Source organism: Neltuma alba, unplaced genomic scaffold, assembly GCF_004799145.2.
Source record: "Neltuma alba isolate B1F8T4 unplaced genomic scaffold, ASM479914v2 tig00012629_pilon, whole genome shotgun sequence".
NCBI classification, from domain to species: domain Eukaryota; kingdom Viridiplantae; phylum Streptophyta; class Magnoliopsida; order Fabales; family Fabaceae; genus Neltuma; species Neltuma alba.
In genome coordinates, this window is record NW_021637069.1 from 136588 (window position 1) to 163416 (window position 26829).

At 32.9% G+C, this 26829-nt stretch overlaps 2 protein-coding genes, 1 long non-coding RNA gene and 1 other non-coding gene across 4 annotated transcripts; 2 read left to right on the plus strand and 2 right to left on the minus strand.

The window, feature by feature from the left end:
* Nucleotides 1-3373: 3373 nt before the first annotated feature.
* TRNAL-AAG (transfer RNA leucine (anticodon AAG)) lies at nucleotides 3374-3454 on the minus strand. Its single transcript has one exon. It is a non-coding gene; the product is annotated as a tRNA-Leu (tRNA).
* Nucleotides 3455-5503: 2049 nt separating this feature from the next.
* On the plus strand, nucleotides 5504-6285 carry LOC114729376 (uncharacterized). Its single transcript, XM_028916379.1, has one exon. It carries the CDS (start codon nucleotides 5599-5601, stop codon nucleotides 5893-5895), a length of 297 nt encoding a protein of 98 aa, XP_028772212.1. The 5' UTR covers nucleotides 5504-5598; the 3' UTR covers nucleotides 5896-6285.
* A 2955-nt stretch (nucleotides 6286-9240) lies between these two features.
* Nucleotides 9241-24999, plus strand: LOC114729322 (uncharacterized). Its single transcript, XR_003738732.1, has 3 exons — nucleotides 9241-9764; nucleotides 13810-13814; nucleotides 24987-24999. It is a non-coding gene; the product is annotated as an uncharacterized LOC114729322 (long non-coding RNA).
* On the minus strand, nucleotides 9768-11473 carry LOC114729321 (chlorophyll a-b binding protein, chloroplastic). The gene is made up of 4 exons (XM_028916308.1): nucleotides 11393-11473; nucleotides 11030-11250; nucleotides 10087-10601; nucleotides 9768-9981 (listed from the first exon to the last, which is right to left on the minus strand). The coding sequence occupies exons 1-4, from the start codon at nucleotides 11437-11439 to the stop codon at nucleotides 9964-9966; spliced, it is 801 nt and encodes a 266-aa protein (XP_028772141.1). The 5' UTR covers nucleotides 11440-11473; the 3' UTR covers nucleotides 9768-9963.
* Nucleotides 25000-26829: the final 1830 nt, after the last annotated feature.

Genomic DNA, 26829 nt, shown 5'->3' on the forward strand with positions numbered 1-26829 from the left:
CTTACATGGTTAAAAAGATTAATCTCCCACAATCAAAGATTGACTATCTAAGTTTATCATTAGTATTTTATCAGTCATAATTTCATCATGAGTTGTCATAATGATGCGATTATAATTAAATATAATTTCTTTTAAAAAATGATAATCAATCTATCATTGTAATAACAGACTCGTGTTAAAGTCAAGTCTATAATTTGCAAACCATTAACTTGCCATTTAAAAAAAAAATACATGTGTTATCCTAGACTTGCTTAAATTTTTGAACAGATGAAAATATATAATACTTATATAATATTTTAAAAAATAAAATTAGGCTACCCTCCTTTACCACTAGACATTCCTTTGTAAGAATTGATCGTTTTTTTGGGGGGGGGGAGAGAAAGTTAATAGTAACCTGGATAACATTAGAAAAATTAGTGAAAAATTTTCCATTAAAATTTTTTTTTAGAATTTCCTAAATTAAAATATCGGTACCCTATGCATGCAAAAAATGCTGGATACCAGTGCTCCCTCTATAGAAATATTTATCAGTCTTTCTCATTAATAAAATTTGTAACATGTGACTTTTCTTCAATTTTTTAATAATATTCAATATGTTGTGCAGTTAATTGGGTAAATTGAAAATGGGAGTATGTTTTTTTTTTGGGGGGGGGTATAAAAGGGAGAGTTGGAGAGATTAGTGATGAGTGCTTAATCAATAGGATAATGGTAGGTGTGGAATATAGCTAGAACGAGGCAGAATTGGGAGGGAATTTGGTAGAAGTTCGTGAAGGCGTGTTGAGAAATCTGAGAGAGACTTTGAAATTCTTGTAAAATATGACACAAGTCAAAGTCATTTGTATGAAACAAATTCAATTCCTTTCGGAATAATAATTCCACTCCATTTGATGGGCTGATAATGCAAGCAACAGACAAAATATATAACAGTAATACTCAAAAAAAAAAAAAAGATGGCATCTTCTTTACCATTTAATACATGTACATTCTAAAAAAATAATAGAGTAGTAAAATTATCCATTCACATAAAGATTTTAATAATATAATTTATAAATATGGAAAAAAAATACTCATCAGTGAGATGAGTTTGAGTATCATTTTAAAAAAAACAACCCTGAAAATAACTAAATTTTGGGCTGCTACTTACATCTTATTACTTCATTTTATTATCCAAGTTGAGGTGATTAATTGATCGTCGCAGACACTAAAATATGAGAATGAAGAGAGAGGAGGGAGGAGGGAGGAGAGAGAGATGAAAACAATGAATTAGGCACGTGGGGATGGGGATTAAGGAGATTAATTAAGAAGAGGAAGAAAGAGAAAGGTGGGGGGAGGCACATGGGAGAGGAAGGGGGAAGCAGCGCATGATATCATATGATACGACGTCGAATGGGGTGACGCCAGCTTGGCATTTGCCAGAGGACATGCTTCCTCCTCAGTGCCTTCCTTCCCCCTTCCTCCGTCCATCGCCGGCATCCTTCTCTCTCTCTGTCATGGTCTTTCCTTATTATTATGCCTTTTAGAGAATTTTTGCCAAACAAACTGTGGGTATTTTTATTTTTTTTCTCAATATGATTTTAAAAGTATTTTAAAAAATGAGAGAGCTATTTTGTTTCTCCATTAAAATATTAACATTCAACAGTAATTACAGGTTCTTAAAAAATACTATATTCGATCTTTAATATAATAATTTATTTAACATTTAATTTGATTCTAAATATAAGACTCAAATCTCTTTTACATCTTTTTTTTTTTTTTAAAAGACAATCTTTATAGTAATTGAACATGTTAAATGTTCCATCAAATAATAATTCGAGCTAATACATATAATTAGTAAGAGTATTTTAGAAAAAAATACTTATTTATTACCAATAACTTTTGTCAGTCTTTTCAAATTAGTCAGTTAGCTCTTATATTAAGAATTGGAGCTAGTATTTTCAGCAAAAAAATAATCTGTAACACTATTATCATTTCCAGCCACCCATACACACTATGTTAATTTTTTTTTAAAAATTATATTTCATGAGATAAATTTTTTCTCATACACTTTTTTTCCGGTAGAGAATCACATGAAATAAGATAATTTGAAGACTATATATATAGAGAGAGAGGGGAATTTTATATAACGAGGGCTGGCAAGTGGCAAATGCTCCCTCTCGCCTAGGAAAAAACTGAGTAAATATCATAAATTTTGATGCTTTGCCTCTACTGATTTTAAGATTTTTATTTTATAAATGATCTCCTTTTATATTTGTGTTGTGTTTTTTCCAAATGATTCTATAAAATTAGCACTAGCTTTATTTTATTTGTATTTACATGAAATGATATTTTATAACATGCGTGTATATATCAATCCAAGGCAATAATTTAGCAGTAATAATACAGACAGAACAACCTGTGATGGATATGTGGCCATAATAAATGGAGGGAGGAGAGTAGCACAAGCAAAAGGTGGTAATGTCTTGTTGGGGGTACCTCGTACTGGCTAGCTGCTAACTCTACCTCATGTGGCCGACCCACCTATGTGTGAAGTATGAACTGTCACTTGCTTTCTCTATCCAGCGAGCTAACTCACACTTCACTTCTCACTCTATATTATTACTTCCTTCTAATTTTTTTTTCTATTTCTTGTTAAAGACAATTTCATTTGAAACACTGTCCAGTATTAAATATGAACATTTTTTTAAGTGGAAATTCGAATTTCAGTTCATCATATTACGAGAAACTGATTTTTTTTGCTAGACTCTAGTCAAGCTGGTATTTTCTTCCAAACATTACATGCTTTATGGATGGAACTTTCTTTTATTTCCACCACAAACTATTGTAAAATCAAATATTTTGGGTCCACCTCATAATCTGGTAGGATGCCTTCTACATTGTTTGCCTCTCCGCACTGACAATTTTTTTAACCACAGGAACCGTGCCCTAATTATATGCGCAGTTAACCAAATTTGGACCTCTTATATTACATGCAGTTTCATGAGGTGACCCGTATTCTTCATTGCTTATTTTATATAATATTCAGTCTTTTCTTGTGTAGCAGTTTCTTCAGTTTAAAACGTACATCTGCGTTCTAATATTATAAAGATACAAATGCATTTTTATAAATTGGAAATTTCATAAATATATAGTTTTGATAGAAAATTCGGATAGTTATTATTTGTTAATCAGAAGTCCTAACAATAAAACTGTAAAAGACAGCCATATTTTGCCCGGGAGGCTGGGACGAAGATTAAAATGGGCTTTGGACGCGGACTGGCCTCTTAACACAAACTGCACTAATAATAACAATTTGGTCCATATTTATTGGGCCTCAGCCAATATGGGCCCACAGAATGGACGAGACAAAACTAAAAGAGGGCAAGGTAATCGAAACTGTGGAGAGTGGGATTTGAACCCACGCCCTTTCGGACCAGAACCTTAATCTGACGCCTTAGACCAACTCGGCCATCTCCACTTTCACGTGACACCATGGCTAGATTCTTTTTACTTATAGTTGCGATTCTTAGATTTTTCCCAAATAAGTTTGGCGGTGAGACACAACTTTGAAATAAACTAAAATCTTCCAGAACAATTTGACTCGAAGTCCAATTTGCAGATGTAAACTTTTCAAAGTCTCAGTTTTCCTTTCTTCCTTTTTTTTTTTCCCACCTCAATTTTCTCTTTTTAAAAAATAATTCCATTTTAAATATTTAATATAGAATCTAATTGAAAGTTGATATTAATCTTATATATATAATTTATTTTATATATTTATTATTTTTTTAAAATTAACCTTAAGAGAAATAAGAAAAATGATTAGAATGTTTTAAGGAAAAAACATATCATATTAATTAATTAAATTAACATTTTTAATCCACTCAAATTAGTTAATTAAATTTTATATAAAAAAGGTATTATTATTATTATTATTATTATTAATTACATTACTTCACGCCATGGATAGTTTTTCCATTTTGTCACAGGGGGGCCACCAATAATTAAAAGTTTTAGAATTTTATTTAACATTGCATTGCCTCCTATATAAATAAATATGACGTCAATAAATTAATATAGCACCTACTGCCATATTGGCAACAATTATACATGATGCGTCTTATTAATACATAAAAGTAAAACAATATAGCCGGTTATATTACGCCTCTGGTCCTTAATATAAAATCTAATTGTTAAGTTAATTTTTGTCTTAAATATAAGACTTATTTTTTATATTTTCTAATTTTTTTCAAATTATTTTATGGGACACTCCCTCAACCATAATCAAGTAAGTAAGAGATGAAGGATATTAAGAAAAATGATTATGGTGTTTTAGAAAAAACATGTTATTTTTTATAATTAACTAACTTACTTAACTTTTTTAATATAATAAAATTAGTTAAATAGGTTTTATATTAAGAATGGAAAGAGTATTATTTCCACAAAATGAAAGGGGAGGTCCCATAATATAGCTCATATATTTTAATGTCGTTGAATCGGTGCACACTATATGACAAACATTTTTCTTAATTAATGTAAATTGTTTCGTGGGAATGGAAACTGGAAAGTAAAGTCAACATTGTTTTGCATTCTTAAAAAATGATCCCAAAACAAATAATGATGCTCTCGAAAACTTTTAATGAGCCGTGTGGGAAAATTTAAATTGTATTCGTGGAATCTAAAAGCAACCCCTTTTCGCAGTCATTTAAAAAATTTTATTGATGAAAATAACCTAAATAAAAATATCCATACTTTCTATATACAAAATTTGCACATACAGAAATTATTAGATCCTTTTTACAAGTAAAATTTTTTTATTAAATTTTTCTCAAATTTCCTTCTTTTTAATTATTACAGGATACAAACTAACATGACTGGCTCGACAATCAAGAGATGTATCAGATAAACTATTATTGATAATTTGATATGTAATTCTTTTTTTCGATGAGGTGATATGTAATTCTTATAAAAACAAACAAACAAAAATATCAGGTCATGATCATATTTATCATAGTAACCTCTTTATGTCCAAATACAAGATATTTTGAAAGATTTGGTTCCTTTCTCTTTGAAGTATCTGCAACGGTGAACAGGAAATCCAGCCTTCCAAGCAAAGAATGCATTATCCCTATCATTATCAAAACCAGTGCACACAGAAACAACTCAAAATCCATTTCAAAAATAATTATCAAAATTCCAGTAAAATTATTCCATTCTCCAGTGTTTAAATAATCCAGCAATAAAAATATTAATTATCTAACACAGAACATATTTTTTAAATATGAAAGTAATTTCCAAATTTATATTAAATTCAAATAAAAATTCCCTAATAGAAAGATGTGAAGAGAAAAAAGGTTGGCGATAAAAAAGAAAATGGAAAAAAAGAAGAAGAAGAAAAGATATCTCTACAAAACTCCAAGCCTACTGTTAGCCATCAAACCGAAACACGTCGACGTGTACAATTCCACCACCTCTTTTATTTAATTATTTTTTTATTGCTTTTAAATATCACAATAACCATATTAACCCGCAGACCACAAATTCTGTTTTTTTCTTGATCTTTTTCTTCCTCTCCCTCGTTCATCTTCATCTCTGTGTTCTCCGTAGTCTGTAATTCTCCCACATATGGGTCCGATGGTGGCGACCCAACTGGCGACCGGTCTGGGAGTGCTGGCCGGAGCCGTCCTGGTCAAATCGGTGATGGACCAGAAGCCCATGGCCGGACCCTTTCAGCGCTGCCCGTCCTGCAACGGAACCGGTCAAGTCTCCTGCCTCTGCTCTCGCTGGTCCGACGGCGACGTCGGATGCCGCACCTGTTCTGGTTCGGGTCGCATGATGTGCAGCAGTTGTGGCGGCTCTGGAACCGGGCGGCCCTTACCCGGAAAACTCATCGTTCGCCCGCCGAACCGCTCACCCCACTGATTCACAGGTCCGATTCCAAATTCGCCGTCGCAGATCCTCAATTAGCCTTAGATAAATCCTATACCCCCCTTTGTCTCAATATATATAGACACACAGTGTTCTTAAATCATAATTTTGTATTTGCAATTTCTAGAATTTTTTGCCGGGAATCCCCAAGTGATTGAAGAAAATCGAAGTGATGCTATAGAATTAGAAAGTAAATGGCATCTGAAATAGATTCTGGGGATGTGATTTTAGGATTGTAGTTTAGATTGTTACAGGGATGATGTATGGTTAAAGAAAACCGGTAATTGAGTTTGTTCCTGGAAGCAATCTGTTACTGACCAGATTTGGATTTTTTTTGCAACTGATGAAATTGAAAAGAGTGATTTAAATTTTAAAGTTTGTTAATTTCTGTGACTACGCTATGTTTTGTTTTGCAATATACTAGCTCCGGTCCTTAATATAAGACCCTATTTGACTTTTTGTTTGGTCCTAATTATAAGACCCCAATCCATATTATCTCTCATATTTATGTATTTTTTTTCCAAGATAATCCTTCTAATAATGATAGTTCTAACCAATACATTTAATTAGCAAAGATATTTTAAGAATAACAACACTTATTTATTACAAATAACTATCTTAACTTACTTCCTCAATCTCTTCAAATAAGTCAACTGGGTCTTATAATTAGGACCGGAGGTAGTAATACAATAATACAATATTCTGTTTGACTATTTTGATCATAAATATAAGACCCCAGTTCATTTTACTTATCATATTTATACACTTTTTTTTTAAATTTGCCCTTCTAACAATAATAGTTCTAGTCAATACATTTGATTAGCAAGGATATTTTAGGAAAAATAACATTTATTTAGGACAAACAACTAATTTAACTTACTTTTTTAATCTCTTTAAACTAATCAACTAATTCTTATAATTAGGGCTGGAGGTAGTATTTTAGTTTATGTCGGAAGTGATAATAACAAAACAATTTTAAGTATGTCGGCACCATGTTTACATTTCATATAAGTCTAAAGATAAAATTCTTTTTTTTCTCCGTAAATTATATTTAAAAAATTATTTATAAATCATTCCTAACAGATTTTAATTTGCATAAAAATAGTTAAGAGATGGGTAGTTCATTTTTCACTCACAAGCTAAGCTAATCAATTCAGGGTTGATGGAGGCTGAGTGGTGGAAATTAGGATGTGGATAGAAATTAATGATTTTTATGTTGAATGTTGTGGGGTGGCTAATTATGTTTAATTAATTAGTTAAAGCAAAAGACCAAATGAAGGATTTGCACAAATCGAGAGTGGATTTGAATTGTTAATTAATCGCATTATAAGCAAGTTGGATGCTATTTTCTTCCATTAATATTTTTTAAAACCTATTTTTCCCCTTTTGGTGATGTAATCTTGTGCGTATCAGCTGGCTCCCAAATTCATCCTGAAGCGTGACATTTCACGTAATGACTATTGAACTAAACTCTGTGTTTTGTTTAATTTTCAATTTTTTACTTATCGTTAATACCAAACTATTTAATACTCTACAATTTATTCAGAGTGAGTATTGTCAAATCCAATTGTAAATTGTGCATAGGTTTTTTTCCCCCAAATGTTCAAAACTTAGACTTAGAACCAAAACCTTTTAGATAAATTGAAATCTAAAACTTTTTATACTTTCTCTCGTTAGCATCTAATAATAAATTTATATAAATTAATAAAATTAGTTATTTTTGAAAAAAAAATAGATGTTGCCTTTCTTAAAGTATCCTTACTAATCAAATATATTACCTATAAGTACTATTATTATAAAAATTATTTTAGAAAAAATAAATAGATATAAGAGACAAAATATATTAAGTTCTTATATTTAGAACTAAAATAAAAGTCAAACGAACTCTTATATTATAAATACGAGAGAGTATTATATGATGAAAGATGGTGAAGATATTTATCACAAGCATTAAAAAATTAGATATAATCACTGCTGTTTCTATTTGGTGCCTCCAAATGTGGCACAGTGGCAGCATACTTTTCTTGGGCAACAAACTAGGTTGTGGAGTCACATGCCACAGACAGAAGGCCAAGCTCATCGAACAGCTGCCAAAATCAATTTTAACCTTTACGAGATTAATATTGTAAAAAAAAAGAAGGAATTTTTTGCCTTTTCTCAATGCCCGTGTAACCTGTACATTACAAGTTGCATAGCCATGAGGCAGCTTCAATGCAGCAATCCATTTTTAAACAATTATGCTTTCTCAATGTCTAAGTAAATCATTTATTTATTATAATTTGATGGGGAAAAAATAAATTTTAAAATCAATGCAAGTCTATAATTTCAGCCATTTATTACGTTTATGCAGATTTTTATCTTTCATTGATAGTTATGTTTCATAAAATAAGCATCTGAACGGTTGCGATGGAAAACAGGGTCAACATTTTCTTGCCACAAAAATAAAAAGCTATTAACATCAGTGCATCATCATAGCATTAGTCTATATGGTTATACAAATTTTTTTTCCGACCAGCAATATGGTTGTACGATTTGCTCCTATGAAGCAGATGTTTGATTATATTAAAGTTTGTTTATCTCATTGAAATATGACATTTCATTATAAAAATATGAAAATATGTTCCTTAAGCCGTAGACCCTTTCAACTACGACCGATTAAGTGTTTATTTAGAGCTAATTAATATAAGTATTTATAAGCCTCTTTATGTAAACTGAGAGAAAACTTCTCTTATAAATTTATTTTATATTCTATGAATTATGATTGAAAAGTTAGTTTTAAAAGATTATCCACTAACTCCAAACACGCGCTAAATTTGATGCTAGGGCTTTACAATTGTAAAATCCAGCATTATATGGTCACATCTTTATTTAAAATTTCCCTTACAGTTTTAAACAGTTATTTGCATAGTTGTTAAGTTAACTTGCTTATATTCATTATGTCAGAGTTTTCAATTTATCTCATGTAAATTTATAATAAAATAATATTAAATTCTAATATTTCAAAAACAGGACACATTGTCATATTTGATTGAAAATTTTAACATAATAAATATAAGGAACTTGATGTAAGTATTATCCTAGTATTAAACCCATTTATATAATTTTTTTTAAAATTTAATGTGCAAAATAATAAATCTCTCCAGTATCTAAAATTCCTAGAAACTCTGAACAAATATTTTTTGAAAAAAATTGACAGTTACAACAAAGTTTGGCCAATACTACAAATACGTGTTAGTAATATAATTTCCATATAAAGTTTCAACAACATTTGGATTCATTTATAAATAACTTTTCAAACGTAATTTATAGAATACGAGACTAAGAAGAGTTTTGTCTCGATTTACGTAAATTTGTTTAAAAACCCGTTTTGAAAAGACCTCCAAACAAGCCCTTAATCTTCTATTCAACAGACTGCATATCTTGAATCAGAGTTGTGTGCAGCTCGTAGATTGCTCCCCACGACAAGGTAAGAAGAAATAACATAAGGCACAAAATTTGAAGCAGCACGCACGTTTTAAATGTTGAACGCCACTGCCATTTAGCACACCCATATTTTAATTCCTTTTTTTATGACTATTGCTTTCCATTCTCCATTGTTGACTTGTGAATGTGAATGATTTGTCCCCGTATATTCAAAGGCCACTGCATTTTCCTTCTTTCTTTTGGATTAAAAGTCAGTCGTTCCCATTATATTATTCTAGTGCCCTTGACTCCTACCACGACCAACAATTTCTATATAAATTTTTTTCGGCATTAACGTCTTCGATCGGTTGTGCCCACCTTCCACAACTTTTCCAAGCTTCTTCCTTGCAAGAACTTCGACATACCACGATCCAGGTAAGATATATATAAATATATATATAGTATTTTACTTTGCAAACTAATGTGAATGCTACGTGAACTTACATTCATGGCATCTAACTTCAAATAAGTATTTGTACACTGATTGGATTATCACTATGTGCACCACATAGAGAAAAAAGCCACATTACAATCTCTTCATCACCCAAACAGATTACACAGTCACCAGTATTTCTCCCTGCTGACATATTCTCAGTCTTCTCACTTGGGTGAAAAAGCCTGCAATTTCCATTATAATTTGAACAATTCAGTTCACTTTTTTTTTTTTGTCAAAAGAGGTCACGCAAAAGTAATTGAGATGTAGTAGGAGTCGGTTAAACTTACAGCAAAAATGGTGGCATGGCCAGGGTCTGCTAAGTGGGCAAAGAGGTTGTCAATAGGACCAGTGCCAGTGTAGATGTGCTGGAACCAAGCACCCATCACAGCCAACATGGCCAATCTTCCATTCTTAATCTCTTTTGTTCTCAACTCTTTGACCTTCTCAGGCGAGCCGGAGCCCCAGCCCAATGGGTCAAACCAGAGCCCACCCGGGTAACCCACATCAGTGCCTGTGAGCTTGTTGTTGGGGAAGATCGGGTCGGTGTTGACGCTGCCGGGCTTGAGGATGTCGGCCCATCTTCTTCCCTCTGCCCATCCGATGAAGATGAGCTCAATGATGAAGAGGGTGGTGGTGTCTGTGAAGTATTCCAGCTCTCCAGCAGAGTACCACGAAGGAGTGTTGAGAATACCAATCTTTGTTAGGAACTCTGGGATGAAAATTCCAGCAGCACCCAGCATTGCCCATCTGCAATGAACCAGCTCCGCTTGAACATTCCATCTCAGGCTCTCTGGATCAGATCCTATCAAAATCACACCAAACCAAATCCCTTTTCTGTCACTTCCTTCCCAAACAAGTACATCAAACCAGTTCAATGGCATTCAAGTATACTCTAAAACTTGTTGAAAAGAAATTCACATATGATTTTACTGTAATGTAGACCACGCCTGATGAAGTTCCAGTGACAGCAAATATCAAGATTCAAGAATCACTGTAGCTCAAAACGATGACAAATAACACCTAAGAGATTTGATATACTAATATCTGAAGTTTTAGGCAACATCCATCCTGTGCTTGAGGCTATAGAATATCTATTGGATCTTTTCCACAAGACAGTTTTAAGTCATATGAAACATGTAATCTCCAGCAACATTATATCTCAGAGCATAGTATTCAAACTACTGAGAAATGTGAGGTGAAACTGAATTTCAATCGAATAGAAGGACATACCGAGACCGAGAGGATCAAAGCCGAAGTCTCCGGGAAGGCTGCCGTCAAGCCATGGAGGAGGGGTGCTTCCTGGGAACCAGAGAGGTCTGTCAGGATCAGCCGCCGCCGCACACACTCTGCTACTCACAGATCGTCCTCCGACTGTAAACTTGTTCACCCTCAACTTCCTTCCGCTCAGAAACGAAGTCCTTGTTCCCAAGATGCTTCCATTCTTCTGAGAACTGCATTCAACATTTCATTCACATGATTGTGTACAATAAAATCAATATAAAGCATTCCAAAACATCCACACCACATGGTCGTGAAATTTACTCTGTGTAACAAAGACGGCGTCTTTAAGAAAAGAGGATCAAGAGAACTTGCCTTGGGGTGGCGATGGCGACGGCGGAAGAAGCACAGGCGGAAGCCATGAGAGCTGAATGATGGGTGATTGATCTGGTTGATGAAGGTGAGAAACAAGGAAGGAGTGAAAATTTGTTAAAAGAGGTGAAGGCTGTATGTTCTTCTTATCTGGAAGGATAGGATTCTGAGGTAGCAATTGGATGATAGGGGTGCCACGTGGCATGCAGAATCGGATACAGAAGCCGATTCCCTGACACTTCACAGGCTGACGTGGATTCATCAGAATCTGAGTCGTGTGGTTCAGATTTGAGGTTTCAATTTCACAGGCCATGTGCCGCTCATTACTCAATCTATTTCTTCACTCCAACTGCTGGATTATCCTCTCCATGGGGCCCTCCGCGCCTAACAAAAATCCTCCGTTCCTTCCTGCCTATTCATTTCCCCCCTGTTTCCTCATTCATTTTTATTTTAAAATTTAAGTATGTTGCTTATATTTCAATTTCCCTCACAAAATACGTTGTCAAGTAAGATAACAAGAAGCCTAACCTCTTTAAATGAGATCCCTTTTTGAGTAGTAAATTAGATTTTTTTTTTTTTTGCCAGCGAGTAGTGAATTAGATGACAAATAATTTAATTTTATATTAATAGTAAGCAAATAATAAATAATTTCTATACACGCGCACACACTAGAGTTAAAAACTACCGGTTAGTACCATAACAAAGGTAAGCCCCAAGGATTTTTTTGTTACAGAAGAGGGCAGAGCCCAATAGAAAAAATCAGGAACCACATGATGGGGGAATTAATCCCAAACATTCGTTCGCAGCCAAGGCCTGCAACTGTGGTGGACAGGCAACAAAAATGGAGGACTTCAAGAACCCTTCCTTTGCAAGGGCATCTGCAAGCTGATTTTTATCCCGAGACATATGCTGAAGTTTGAGATCCCAAGGACGCGCCACTACTTTCTGAATTTGGATAAATAATAGACTAGCATTGGGAAGAGTTTCTCCTTTTTGCAGCATCATGATCACATTTAGAGCATCAGACTCAAGAATGACTCTTCTATAACCCAAGTCCCAAGTAAGCTCAAGTCCCTTAAAGACTGCCCACTGTTCAGCTTCAGAAGCAGTTGAGATACCGATCTTATGAGAGAATCCCATAATCCAAGATCCTGTATGATCCCTAAGGACACCTCCACAACTTGAGATACTGTTAGATCTTGACATAGCCCCATCAACATTTAACTTAACCCAGTTTGGAGATGGTGGTTGCCAAACATGTCTCAAAGGTTTGGGGGAGCTAAACATTCCCTGTTAACATGGTTCTTCCAAGATTGAACAATAAGAGCAACGGGATTATCAGGTTTGACAAACCCATCCTTGTAAACAGATTCATTCCTCCATTTCCATAGTTTCCAAATAGTAAAACCCCACAGTAAGTCCTAGTTTTCAGCAGCACATAAGCCCATATTTCCTTTTAGGTTAAGGGAAAACCAATCGCGAAGAGGCGCTGCAAAGAAAGATGACATATACCTGGGCTCTAGGCGTTGTGACCAAATGTTTTTCGCATAATCACAGTCCCAAAGTATGTGTAGTGTATCTTCAATTGCATCATTGCAACAAGGATAAACAGCAGAAATAAGAGACGAGGAGCTAATCCAAGCATTGGTAGAAAACCCGTTATGAAATGCAATCCACATGAAAACTTCGATACGCTCAATCTCTTGCCATTTCCATATAGCTTTATAAACTTTACAGTGAGGGTTGTCCGGAATTTTTTTCGAATTTTTTTCCAAGAGAAAATAGGCACTTCTAATGGGAAAGGTTCCATCGCTAGTTGCACTCCAAGAGAGAGTATCCTCGCCTGCATCATCCATAGGAGGTAGCATAGATATTAATCTCAGTAGAATGTCCTGTCTTTTGAAAATCCCAAGCACCTTGATTCGTCCAGTCAGAAACTTTACTCTGTTCTTCTCGAAGTGTTAAGGGTCTTCGACAGGAATCTATGATCGATTTTTCAGGAAGAAGCCAATGATCAGTAAAAAAGTGAACAGAATGACCATTTCTTATACTCCATTTGGACCCCATCTTAATAATTCCCTGTTGTTGAGATATGAACTTCCAAATTGGAGAGTCTCCTTTACGAGCATCAAGCAAATTTTCCTCGTTTCTAATCATATATTTTTTAAACAGAACATCTGCCCAAAGACCTTTGTCTCCAGTAATGAGTTTCCATGCTAATTTTGTCAGAGAAGCCCATAGGAATTTTGATTTCACAGTGTATATTGATTAATAGTGAATGGACATCAATGGGCCAGACCAAGAAATGAACAGATTTTATGTGGGCTGGGTCACCATGAGCCGGGCCCAGAAATTGGGGAACCCGCTATCCCAAAATTATAAATATTGCTCAACACTTGGAGGCTCCAAGGTTACGAAAGGATAGGTCTCTTTCTCTCTATTACTTTTGGTCAAGAAAAGGAAAGCAGAAATGTCTGGCCTTTAAAACTTGATAGTTCATGCACAAATTATTGTTTTGGTAACTACTCATATTTATCTCTTTAGGGATTCTTTTGTTTGGGCCAACTACCTTTATTGCTATGTTATTGTATATATCTGAAGGGCTTGATCTGCGTGTATTGTTTGAGAAATAAGAGCGAAGTCGAACAATTATTTCCTATATTTTAATCATTGAAACTCAGAAGTCGTACAAATCTTGAATCAATTAGATTTGGATTTTGAAATATAGGCTAGTCGAGGAAGCCTACGAGTATTATACAACGTGCAGATTTGGATCTTTTATATGGTTTTGTCGTAGTCCTTTATTCAAATTTAAAAAAGAATAAACATAACGTGCAGATTAAAAGGGTTAAGGGCCGAAGCATTAGCCATAGCCAGTGGATGGATGGGCGCTTTTTGGGCCAACCAAATTTGCAGGCCTCCATTTTAAGAATTAAACAATGAAATCAACTGTTTTTTTTTTAGAATTAACAGACTATTGGTTGAGATAGTAAACAATTTCATCCCCATAAAGAGAAGAATATATGTTTGAATTATGAAAAACATGCTTCTTGGAAAAATTTTAACCTGCCGACTCGATAGAAATTAATCTCAAATTCAAAATAATTTGAAGATACTCTAAGTTGCACAAAAAAAAAATTGTCTTCTTAGATAAATTGTGATCCATCTGATCTTTATATATAACTAGATAATTAATTTATAGTCCTTGTTAGGAAAGTTGATTAAGTTATTTTTTCAATTAAAAATACGTATTAATTTTTTTGAATTACCCTATTGAATCATGTGTGTTGGAACCACCCTTGATAAAAATTCTCTTAACATGTGTGATCAATATAGATAGTTTGGAAAAGTCATAAATTTAAGAGACATGGGAGATTGACATATTATGTTTAAGACTAAAATAAACCCTTAGCTCACTCCTATATTTAACATCAGAGGGATGTTTTGAAATTCACTTTAAATTCTCATCCAACCAATGCTTTATATTTTATAACAAAAAACTGCCCAACTCACTGAAATTTTAAAAATTAATTTTTGATGCCATGTAAGTAAACTTTTAAATCATGAATTAATGTTGGAGTCGCTTTTAAATAAACTTTTAAATCATGAATTAACGTTGGAGTCTCTTGTAAACAGAGAATAAAAGAAGGCATCCCATTTAATAAACTTGAAACTAGTGAAAATTGTATAAGTGAAGAGGACTCATAGATCCAAATTAAATATTTTTAAAAAAAACAATTAGGTGTAATGAGATTTGATATCTGACAAAAGCCGCGACCAGGAGATAGATGTTTATAAAGGGTTTGGTGTGAAACTAACGCTTTTAAAGAAGCAAATAGTGGTTATCAATGCTCCATGTGTTAATATTTCCATTATTTGGTGTTTGAGGTCTACCAGCAATATCAAATCCTGCTTCACCACTGATTTAAAACACAACCCCAACCCAAGAAAAAAAAAAGATGATAATAATTATAATGTTTTATAAAAGGAGAAATTAATGATATGATTTGGTAAACAAAATCATTTTGAAAAAAAAAAATCTTTTTTCCATGCAAGCATGTGCTAGTAATTAGTGCTTGCTATTATATTCCCTTTGATCATATATGTTTCTTCTGAATTATGGCTTTCATCCTTAGAATCTCTCCAAGCTCGCCATTAATGTGACACTAATCAACCAAGTGGGGTCTCCTGGCTTCCCTCTTCCTCCACATTTTATTTCATTGAGTCATATTTTTTAAGTTCTATCACACAAGTCTCCTTCTTAAACTTCTGTTTTTGTGTAATTTGATCGTGAATCTCCCCAAAATTTTAAATTTATGCAATACATGTTTGTATGGAAAACAGCTCAAATTTTAAGGATGGTTCATGTGCATAGCTCAATGGTATCTGGACATGCTCCGTTAATATGAAGCAAATTATTTGATAATACCATATTACAAATGCAAGTATGAAAAATTAGGGACCTTGTTGTCAAAATACTTTATAATTAAAAAATATTTGATGCAGTGTATGTATTTTTCCCCAACATTTTCAATCAAACTTCAATAAACGAATAAATTTTAAAAAGAGAGATTAGTAATGCATTGGAGAGTGGGATTGGTGAGGTGTGGGACTTGCGGAGTCAACAAGCATCAATTTGACTGGGAAGGAGTGGCAAGGCAAGCCACACATATATAGCCCTGAAAGTACTAAATAATGAATAATGAAATGCCCATAATCATTTTATATATATATATACATACCCTTAATAATATTTATAATAATAATAATAATAATAATAATAATCATGATGATGATGAGAATAATGAATGATGAGTAAAAACAGGGGTTGGCCTAAAAAGGAGAGTTTATGTTGTCGCCTTCTCCCAAAACTTGGACCCCCACAAATCTCATTATTATGTTCTTCTAACTGTTTGCGTTTGTTCACGCAACTCATCATATAACTGCACATGTTGCTGCTCTCAATTTTGGTACCTTTTTTCTCATTTTGATTCATACCACCTTTTCCTATTGACTATTTCCTCCTTAATTTCTCATCCCTTCCCATATAAACCCCCAACTAATCTCTCTCTCTCACCCATTTCATTTTCTATTTTATCATTCCTATTGATTTGTATACATAATAAAGAAGTTTCATAGACAATTACAAATGCATATAATTAGAACATATATTCTAAAAAAAATTAATACGTGTTTGTTATAAATAATAAATTTAACTGATATTTTTTATTTTTATCAATCGATTGTCTAACTTTGATATTAAAGATTGCATGGAACTAATTTTTTTTTTCCGCTAGTAGACGACATATTAAGTGGGGTCTTGAGGTTTAGAGGCCACAAATTGGTATTTTGGCGGTGAGAAAAATGACAGGATAGGATACATGCAATAGTGTTCACTTTAATTTAAATTCCCGTTCCTTAATATTGTTGAACAATAATAACACTGATTGATTAGTGAGTTAGTTAATTAATTAATTAATAGAAGTGAAGAGTGGAGCATGTATAATTATTGTTGAGAAGAGCAGGAGAGGCAGGTTTAGACAGACGTCATGATAATTTGTGAGACATGTTGTGAGTGATATATATGTATTACATATTTTCTTATTATGAGGAACACCAAAATCAGATGCACAACTTCACAAAAACCTGAATATGTATGACTAAAATGATGTACTAATTATCATGAATTTTTAAGGAACGTGATCATAATGTTCAACCAAACTTTCAACCTAATCATCATCCATTCCTTAAGCAATTTGGGTATATATGTTTCTCTCTTCCACCAATTGATTAATTAATCATCCCCTTTTAATTAATTTCCAATTCACACATCATTAATTTGGTATATTATATTGTTCCCTTTTTCTCGTGGGTTCCTAAGTTAAACTTTCAAATTTCAAACTAATCATCCATTCCTTGAGCAACTTGCTTCTCTTTATATAATTCTCTCCAATTTCCATTCTTTACACTGTTTTCATCCTTATCATTAAAGAAAATTAAATTCATCTTGGCAGGTTTCAGTTCTTCTCGTTTTTTTTTTTAATCCAGAAGCTATACATTAGAAATACTATTCCTTGTTACTCATCCTAGTCTTAATTATAGAAGCTAGTTCATAATTTGTTTTAATTAAAAATATAAGATCTTAATTTGTTCTATCTTTCTGAAGTTATAACATTTTCACCAAATTCTTTCTATTAATTGCACTTATTAATAAGGGATTTTTCATCAATGAATATTTAAGTTCTAATGCAAGTGAATGATTAAATGAGATATTTTCAAAAAATTAATACACATATTTTATAAATAACTAACTTAACTAATTTTTTTAATATCTGCAAATTAGTTACTAAGGTTTTTATAATTAGGACTAGTTAATGAAACGACCTTCTATAGTTACATGTCATCTGTATATATGAACTTGGCGAAGACTTTTCCTTGTGGATAATTAATTAAAAACGTCTAAACTATACTAATATTTCAGCCGAAATTAGTTTTCTGAAGTCACTTTTCCTTGTGAAACACCTTCATAAAATATAAAGATAAGATACCGACCAAGCATCATGATTTTGTTGATACATAAGAAAAAACAAAATTTGCAACTGTTAATAACTTGCTAATGGAACCTAATTCATACCTATCTAGCTAATTACATTTACATCACTCTGAAACCACATATGCATTGGAAAAAAAAAAATTTAACGTGCACTTTTTTGTTTGGTATCTAAGTTTTCAATTAAATTAGGAACTATGAAGTATGAGTTTATAAAAAAAAAAAATTGACTAATGAATTCAAAGAGAAAAGTGCATGCATATTGTTATGATAATATATTTATAAATTATATAAAAATATTATCCTTATATAAATATTATACAATCATGTGTGCTGGTCTTTTGGGCGGCCATATATCATCATCCTGCTGATTATGTTCTCCTCAACTCCATACTACTTACCTTAATTATCATTATCATGAACACAGATTAGGAGATTTTCCATTAATTATAATATCACAAAACAAGTTGGTTGCTATCAGTTTTTATTTTTAATAATATTTTTTTGGAGGCGTAATTAGATAAAATGTAGCTGTCAAAATGACGTATTAACTTGTTATTATCTTTGTCCATATGCATGCATATATGTTGTATACGATTCAATTAAAGCCACAAACTCAGCATATTTATAAAATAATAATACTGATGTGTGATTAGATACGAAAACGCCAAAGTTTCTTATCGTTATTAGTAATTTAATTTGTGGTTGGCTTTATTTTAATATTCTTTTTCCCTCTTTAGTTTTCATGTTGAGGTAAGAATCTGGAAATTAAGAATTAATTATGCCGCTTAATTTTTTCTCTGTTTCGTTTCTTTTGTGTATTAATTATGTGTATTTTTTAGAATGACGTGGGATTTCATGCTCACCTTTGACGTTGAAAGATAATATAAATGAGAAGCCAAAATTATGTATAATTGAGTTGTGACTAATCTCTTGTAGAAAACTGGAAGCTGTTACATCTAAAAGTAAATTATTAAGGTAATTTAGTCATTAAAAAAACAAATTAGCAATTATTAATCGCCGCCTTTTGGATTGTTGGCTTACATTTGATGCCATTTGTAGTCCTCAAAATTGACTACCATCTCTAAGATCCATTGTGTAGCTAGTGGACAAAAACCAGTTCATTGCCCAAAGCATAAGATTTTCAGATTATTAAGGCTTTTGAAATAAGAGTTTGAAATATTAAGGCTTGTGAAATAAGAGTTTGAAATATTAAAAAGACTTTCTTATATAGCTATCTAATATATTCACTTAGATTTGAGTATTCTCATGGTAAGACAAGACATACAATCCATATTTTGTTAATTACTACACTTACATTTGTAAACATTATATAGATTGATTCATCTTCAAAACATTATGAGTTTTTTATTTATTTTATGAATAAAAAATTTAAAGAAGTTGACTACTAAGAACTAACCGGTAGCAAGTCAAACTTTCCAATTTGAAAAAAAATACTTACGGTGATTTTTAAATGTTCTTCATCAACAAAATCCTTACATAGAAAAATTAGAATCTACAATTTTATAAGATATGAATCATACTTTTATTAATTAATTTATGATTTTTTTTATTTCTGCATCTATGCCTCTTGTTCAGTTAGATTTTATGTAGAGCAAAGCTACCTATATCACTTGTACTCACAAAGTAACTCTAGACCATATTAATATTAAATGTAAAGGCAAATGTGTTCAGATATTGGGGTGAGATTTCATTTTACCCGCAACGAGAGCCACAAATTAATATGATGGATCTTTTTTTTATAATTTAATTTTAAGTTTACTAAATGATATATCTGATGCAGTTGGCTAGCTGTTAACTCTTGGACGATAAGATAATTGAGGGTGGGAAGGTTACCTTCACTTACCATTCACGTAAAGATTGTCCCATAAATTGCCGGCAATAAGCAATTCACTTCATTATATTGGTTACTCCATGCATTTCCCAATACTTTACTTTTTAATTTACTTGCTTCCATCTCCTCTCTAGTTTCTTAAGTTTGTTGGATTTTAATTTCATTAATTAATTAATCCATTTAATTAACTGTCGCATATCACCCAATTAATCAAGTATTAATTATATTGGTTGATTAGTTCTTGTCCATTGTGCTCATAGGCATAGCTTTGGGTTCTTAATCACCTTGCCTTGTATATTATCACGTCTCTTTTTCTTAATTTGTCCGCATACCTTAATTAAAATTACATGTTTCCAAATTAATTAACATGCATGATAGTTCATACCTTGCAACTCAAAAAATAAAACAAATAAACAAGGAAAGAAAAAGAAAGCTGTCCCTTCATAATATGCATAAATTATTGAGCCCGCTTTATATTTTCTTCTTCTAATTGTCATTGAAAGTATTTCCTGCAAAAATTACATTTAAATGTTTGGCCTCAGTTTACGTCCAGAATCGGGCATAATCTCCTGTTCACAACTTAATTTTGAAGCTTTCTAGTTATATATTTTGTCCTGATATATTTAAAATTGAAATTCAAAATATTTTTTTAAAAAAATTGACTTATTATTTTCGTTATGAATGAACGAAAAGATTTTAATTTAATTTTTAATTATGATAAGCTTATTATTGTTGCTAGATCAGTATTGGTCTCTTTGTCACTTTACTTTCAACTCTGATAAATAATTATATGTACAATTTATAAACTAAAAAATTGCAATTGCAATTTCTTAAATCATCGCTTAAAAAACATCACGGGTGAATATTTTGCAAAAGAAGACTCATGGTAAAGGAAGGCTTTTAGCTTAAATTAACCACACACAAAAAAAGCGTATACTTCTTTTTCTTAATATAAAACTTAATTATTAAGTTAAATTTGATCTTAAATACCAGACATATTTTTCATATTTATTAAGGATACTTTCCCAATTATAATCAAGTAAAAGATAAGAAATGATATAAAAAAATAATTATGATATTTTAAAAAAATATGTAATATTTTTTATAATTCACTAACTTGTCTAATTTCTTTAATTTAAATCAAAATAAATTTTATGTTAAAGATTAAAAGAGTATTTTAGTATGGACTATAAGTTGATTGAGTTTATCGACTGAAACGAATTAAGCTGACATATTTTAAGGTTTGTATGTTTTTCGAAGAAATTAAAGCATTGATCTAACCATTATGATGGAGGGGAAAGTGAAAAGAAACTGGAAAAGAAAAGGAAGATTTGATTAAGAAAGCTTGAGAAGCACTCAAACAAAGTGGGGCCAGCACGTGGTGCGACATACGAGGAAGAAGAAGAAGAAGCAAATTGGGTTAAGCAACACAATCCAATCTTTCTGCTCCTTAATTAATTCCATTTATGGTTCGTTACGCTAAATTCTCACTAATCCCAATAATTCCCCTCTTTTTTTATTTTATTTTTCTTTGGTCTCCACAATATTCTATTTTCGTTATCAAGCAATAGGAATGTCCCCATTTTAAGCTAACCCCACCTCCTTCACTTCCCAATGCCATCACGTTTCCTTTTTACTCTATTATTTATTTCACTTCCATAGAAAATCTGCAATCTGATTGTTTTTATTTAAGCAAAATTAAAATTTATTCTATTGATTTTTCATAACTAGCTTACCTTTTTTAAATTTAGCTAATCACATTAAATTTTTAACGATATTTTTTTTATAAATCTATATGGACATGCATGCTTTAGGAAAAATGAATAGAAATAAATAATAAAATTAACTTATTTTAACATGATTAAAAAATTAACTTATTCTAAAGTGATAAGAGAAAAATTACACACTTGCAGCCCAAAAAGTATAGAAGGAATCAGTTTAAATTATTTATATTTATATTTTTAAAACAAGATGTAATTAATAAGAATGCTGTAAATTAGTTAAACGAAGCCCGACAAAAAGACTAATCCCCAACTAAATTAAAAAGTTTTGCTATTAATCAATAAAAAGCTTATTAATTTTTGTTTTAAAAAATTGAACTCATCAACGAGTAAGATCTAATCAAAGGCATCAAATCAAATTTTTTTATCATGAAAATGGAAATTGGTGCCAGAATGTCACATGAATGATCTCTGTTTATTGACCGATGCTATAATCATTAGTTTTTCCCCAGACTGTTTTATCTTTTTGATCCCTGTTTGCATATATCAAGGCCAGCTATAGCTCACTTAACTCATTTGTTTCCTTAAAGTAATTCTCTCCCTTTCTCCTTTTTTAATTATGACAAATATAGTTGATTACAGCTACGCTGCCTAACAAAAGAAAAAAAATGCTTGTGAAGAAATAGTTTGCCGTTAGATATATAACAACTAATTAAATCGCATTATGTTACATTGTCTAATGAAAAGAAGGCTAAAGCTTCGAAAGATAAACATGCGCGAATATACGTATGCATATATATATGTACATGTACGTGTGTATACATACGTATTTACATATGTATGTACAGAGTCTATTCAATAGAAAGTGTTTAGAGTTCATCTCAGCGATCTATGTGCAGTCCAAAATAATAATAATGATAATAATGGGTCTTGATTTGTGAAATCAAGAGCATCCATGCAAAATGAATACCACTTCTGATCCTTGATATAAAAACTAGTTAGAGATTAAATTTATTCCTAAATATAATATCTCAATATATTTTGTCTCTCAAATATTCATATTGATTTTACAAGAAATTCCCATTAAGAAATAGTCCTAATACATATTATTAAAAAGAGTAGTTTAGAAATAATTAACTTAACTTTTTTTTAACCTTAAAAAATTAATAATTTAGATTTTCTATTCAACAGCGGAAAGTAATTGAAATGTATAATCATATACTGCTTCTTGCGTTAATGAGACCGATCCTTAATCCAAACACATGCATATGTGTACCCACATATGTGCGTGCATATACACGATACATGTACACAAGCACAAGAACATATAAAAGAGACGAAGGATGGAAAATTTAAGAGTTAATATAAACTTTGGTCCCTCGAATTTGTCTTCAATTTAGTTTTAGTCTCTCAAAATTTAAACCATAGATTTTATTTTGGTCTTTCAAATTTCTTTTCATTTAAAATACTAGTCCCTATAACCTAATAAAAACTCGGATTATTTTGCTCATAGGGGAGGTTTGAAATTTGAGGAACCAAAACCAAAACGAGAACAAACTCGATGGACAAAAAATTATATTAACCCAAAATTTAAATATTGGCAGATAATTAATTTTAGTAATTTGAAGAATTGTAGAAATCATAAATGAAGGGCGGGATAATAATAATAACAATAATAATTAGGGGGCGCATGTGGATGCTGTAATCTTTGGTGAGAGTTAGTTACCGACTATAGGCAATAGGACAGAGATGAACATACAAAATCTCGAAGTGTCAATTGTAATCACATGAAAATGGTCCATTATTGGGAGCCCCTTTTTTATTTCAATTCCCTGATTGATTTGCAGCCATTTTGGACTTTTGTCCTTTTGTCTCTTTATTGTTCACTCCTATCCCCACTTTAGTGTCCCAATATAATATAATTAGTACATATCAATTCTTCACCCTGGCCTCCACTCCCTCCCCCCAATCTCTAATTTAAGTAATAATAATAATTTCCTATCCATTCTCAAATCCCACTCCTCTCTGTCTTTTTGGCCTAACCACACCAAGAATCTTCTTAAATCTTTCTTAAAGTTTAATGTTGCGGTTTTTGTATCAATTTCTTCTGTTAGCCGAAGGATGATCCACAAAAAAAAAAAATCATTTCCGCTCTCTATTTTCTAAGTCAAATTTGAAGATTTGAAATAACGTCCCATGTTGTTTTAATTTACTCACTACTAGAAGAACTATAAGGTAGCGTGATATTATTCTTAAGCCATGAATATAATATTGTAACTTATTAGATTCTATAGAATATATATTTTGAGGCGTGGCATATGGTTAAAGCATAAAACTAAGAATTGAATAGTGTTGATGGGAAATGTAATTATTGAAAGAGTTAGGAGAAATGTAATATTAATGAAAGTAGACAAAATTAGAATCGGCTCTCTCTCGTGAGCTAATTAATTAATTAATTAAAAAGTGTAATAATATAAGGCCATGGCCACCACTAAATATTTGGAATGACTAGTGAGGAGATATGTGTGAAAGAAAGCGCAATCATATGTAGTGTTCCACCCACTCACACACACATCTATATCTCTTCAACCTTATCCTCATTTTGTCTCAAATCCTCTTCTCTCATTGACCATCGTCACTTGGCCCTCTCTGTCTCTAGAAATTTCAAACACTAATTGGCCACTTACATATAATTTACAATATAGCACTTCGCTTCCATTGCAAAACTCTGAATTTTTCAACACACCCCTCCTACGTGGCATCCCATTAGTGGATGGACCAGTCAATGAGGGGGAATTGAAATAAAAGGGGATGAATATTAATATTTTTGAACTAAAAAGCCCGAACCGTCGTGGGAACATCATGACTAAGCTACGGTTTCCTTTCGTCGAGGAGCTGAGCTAGTAGGGGTGAGCAAATAGCCCATAACCCGCTAGCCCGCCCATAACCCAATAATTTTTTACCCATTAAAGCCCGCCCAATTAGCCCAAATAGAAGATAATAAACGGGCTGACTTAAATGGGCGGGGCAGCTCATTAAACGGGACGGGCTATGGGTAAGGCTTCGGGCTGCCCATACCCGCCCATTTAAATTTTATTTTTTAAAAAAAAAATTTTTATTCCTTACAATAGACCTAGTAGCTGCGTTGAGTTTGAGCCTTTCATTCAATCTCTCATTATCCGTTTCAATCATAGTTCATTCCAGATTTCCAGTTTCCATTTCGGCGACGGCGAGACGCGACGCGAGGTCGCGAGTGACGGCATTTCTCAATCGCTCGACTGAACGACTCTCTCAGTGTCACTCACTTGCTCTGCCGACTGCCGCTCCATAGCTCCACGGCTCCACCGCCTTCGCTCTGTCACTCTGCGACTCTGTGTGACTGCGTCTCTGCCAATCAACTTTGAGCCAATTGCCCAGCTTGCTTCGAGCTCCAGCGATCTATATATGGACTTTAATCAATTCGTCTGCGAGAGAGTGAGAGAGTGAGGCTCTGATTTTCGCTTTGAGATTTCAGCTTTGTCGCTTTGCCCAGCTCTGTTTGTACTGAGTCTTGCTGTCTTCGAGTTTGAGACAAAGGCCGCTGTCACTGGTGGCGTCCTTCGATCTGTTGAAGATTGAAGCAAAGGTGAAAGGTCTCTGTCACTGGTGCCTGGTAGCTCACTGAAACTGTGACTTCGGCTTCAACTTCTCCAGTTCTCCTTCACGGCAACTTCTCAGTAGCTTCGGTTAAACTTTGTTTTTGACTTCTATTGTTCTTTCATTTTGGACTTCCGCTTTAAATGTTGGGATTTATTATTCTGTTTATGACTTATTATGATTGGTGGTGGCTACTTTTTTTATTTTATTAGGCTTTGATTGTTTGTGACTCTAAATGAAGTTGTGTGATTAAATATAGTTAGTATTATGTGATGTTATTTTATATTTGATTTGCTATTTGGTATGCAAAATTTATTAACAGTTTCATAAGATTACACTTTGCTGAAAAAATTGAAAAAAAAACAGAGTAGAAAAATAAATGGGTTACCCATAACCCGGTCAGCCCAAACGGGCTGCCCCGCAACCCATTTAATACGGGCTAAAACGGGCTACTACCGGGTTATGGGCTAGCCCATACCCATTTATTCATAAATGGGCGGGCTATGGGCTAACCCTTGGGCTAGCCCAGCCCGCCCATTGCTCAGCCCTATGAGCTAGGGCCACACGAGGTTCCACTTCTTCCAACTTTCACGCTCCTTTTTTTTTCCCAGGAAAAAAAAAGGTTATAGAATGAATGAATTAGGGTTTGGTGTGTAGAAATTGAAGTCCTGGAAAAAGAAAGCTGACTTACCATGCACGTAAAGTAGAGGGAAGAGAGAAGGAAGAACAAGAAGAAGGAGTAGGAACTTTGTCGTTGAACTGGGAGGCATAAAGCAACCCTCTTCTATGTCTATCCTTGCTTCCACGCCCAACCACACTATTCTCTAACCTTCTTTCCTAATGTAACTTCTTATTAAACATACATCAATCTTCTCATAAATAAATTCACATCTTTTATCAATTTTAAAATAAATAAATATTACTTCTGTGATTCTAAAACCCATTTTATGGTAGTGCAATCTAGACTTTAAAAAAATTGTGCACTAATACTTCATATGCATGATCCATGATTAACTGTTTTAGCATAGAAATTAATAAAAATTTTAATAATTAAAAAAGTCACGAATTAAGATTTTATGTGGTCTAAGAATAACTTATAAAGGTAATTAAACCAGCCCTGCAAATTTCAATTCTATGTGTCAACAGCAAACTTATGAGTAGCAGCGTGACCCGTTATACTTGAATAAGATCTCAGGTCCATGCATGCTCTGAAATTGTATAATTTTAAAAAGAAATTACATGCATGGATAAGAAAATTGAGCAGCAGATTAAGGAGTGGGGTGTAGATGACTGGTGTGTGAAACGACTGGGAGGTAAGCGTGGGTTGCTTTGAAGTTGAAGAAAAAAAATGGAGGAAGGGGACAAAAAGCAAAAAGAATGGGGAGGACAAAAAAGGGAGATCACATCACATGGGAGAGGAGCCAGTCAAAAAAACAATGAATCTGAGTCTGAGTCTGAGTCTGCCATTCCTGAACCTGACTCGTCTTGATCAAAAAAAGGTAACGTGCAGTGAAGCGCCTCCCGTCACGTGCCAACGGGGGAGGGTGCACGTGCATGGTCCTTAGCCTTCACGGGTCTACATTGATTGGCTTTTTCTTACTCACCAAACCAAACTCGCCATGAAGCAATGCTGTGCTGTAGCGCTTTGAATTACGGACCCCCACCCTCCAATCATCCC

What these genes read in the sequence shown, in the direction of transcription:
- LOC114729321 (XM_028916308.1), bottom strand. Translation starts at nt 11,439, where the DNA reads ATGGCTTCCGCCTGTGCTTCTTCCGCCGTCGCCATCGCCACCCCAAG. An exon ending in GTCGCCATCGCCACCCCAAG is followed by an intron (nt 11,251 to 11,392) that starts GCAAGTTCTCTT and finishes TGTTGAATGCAG; the next exon opens with TTCTCAGAAGAATGGAAGCA. An exon ending in CTTTGATCCTCTCGGTCTCG is followed by an intron (nt 10,602 to 11,029) that starts GTATGTCCTTCT and finishes TGATTTTGATAG; the next exon opens with GATCTGATCCAGAGAGCCTG.
- LOC114729376 (XM_028916379.1), top strand. Translation starts at nt 5,599, where the DNA reads ATGGGTCCGATGGTGGCGACCCAACTGGCGACCGGTCTGGGAGTGCTG.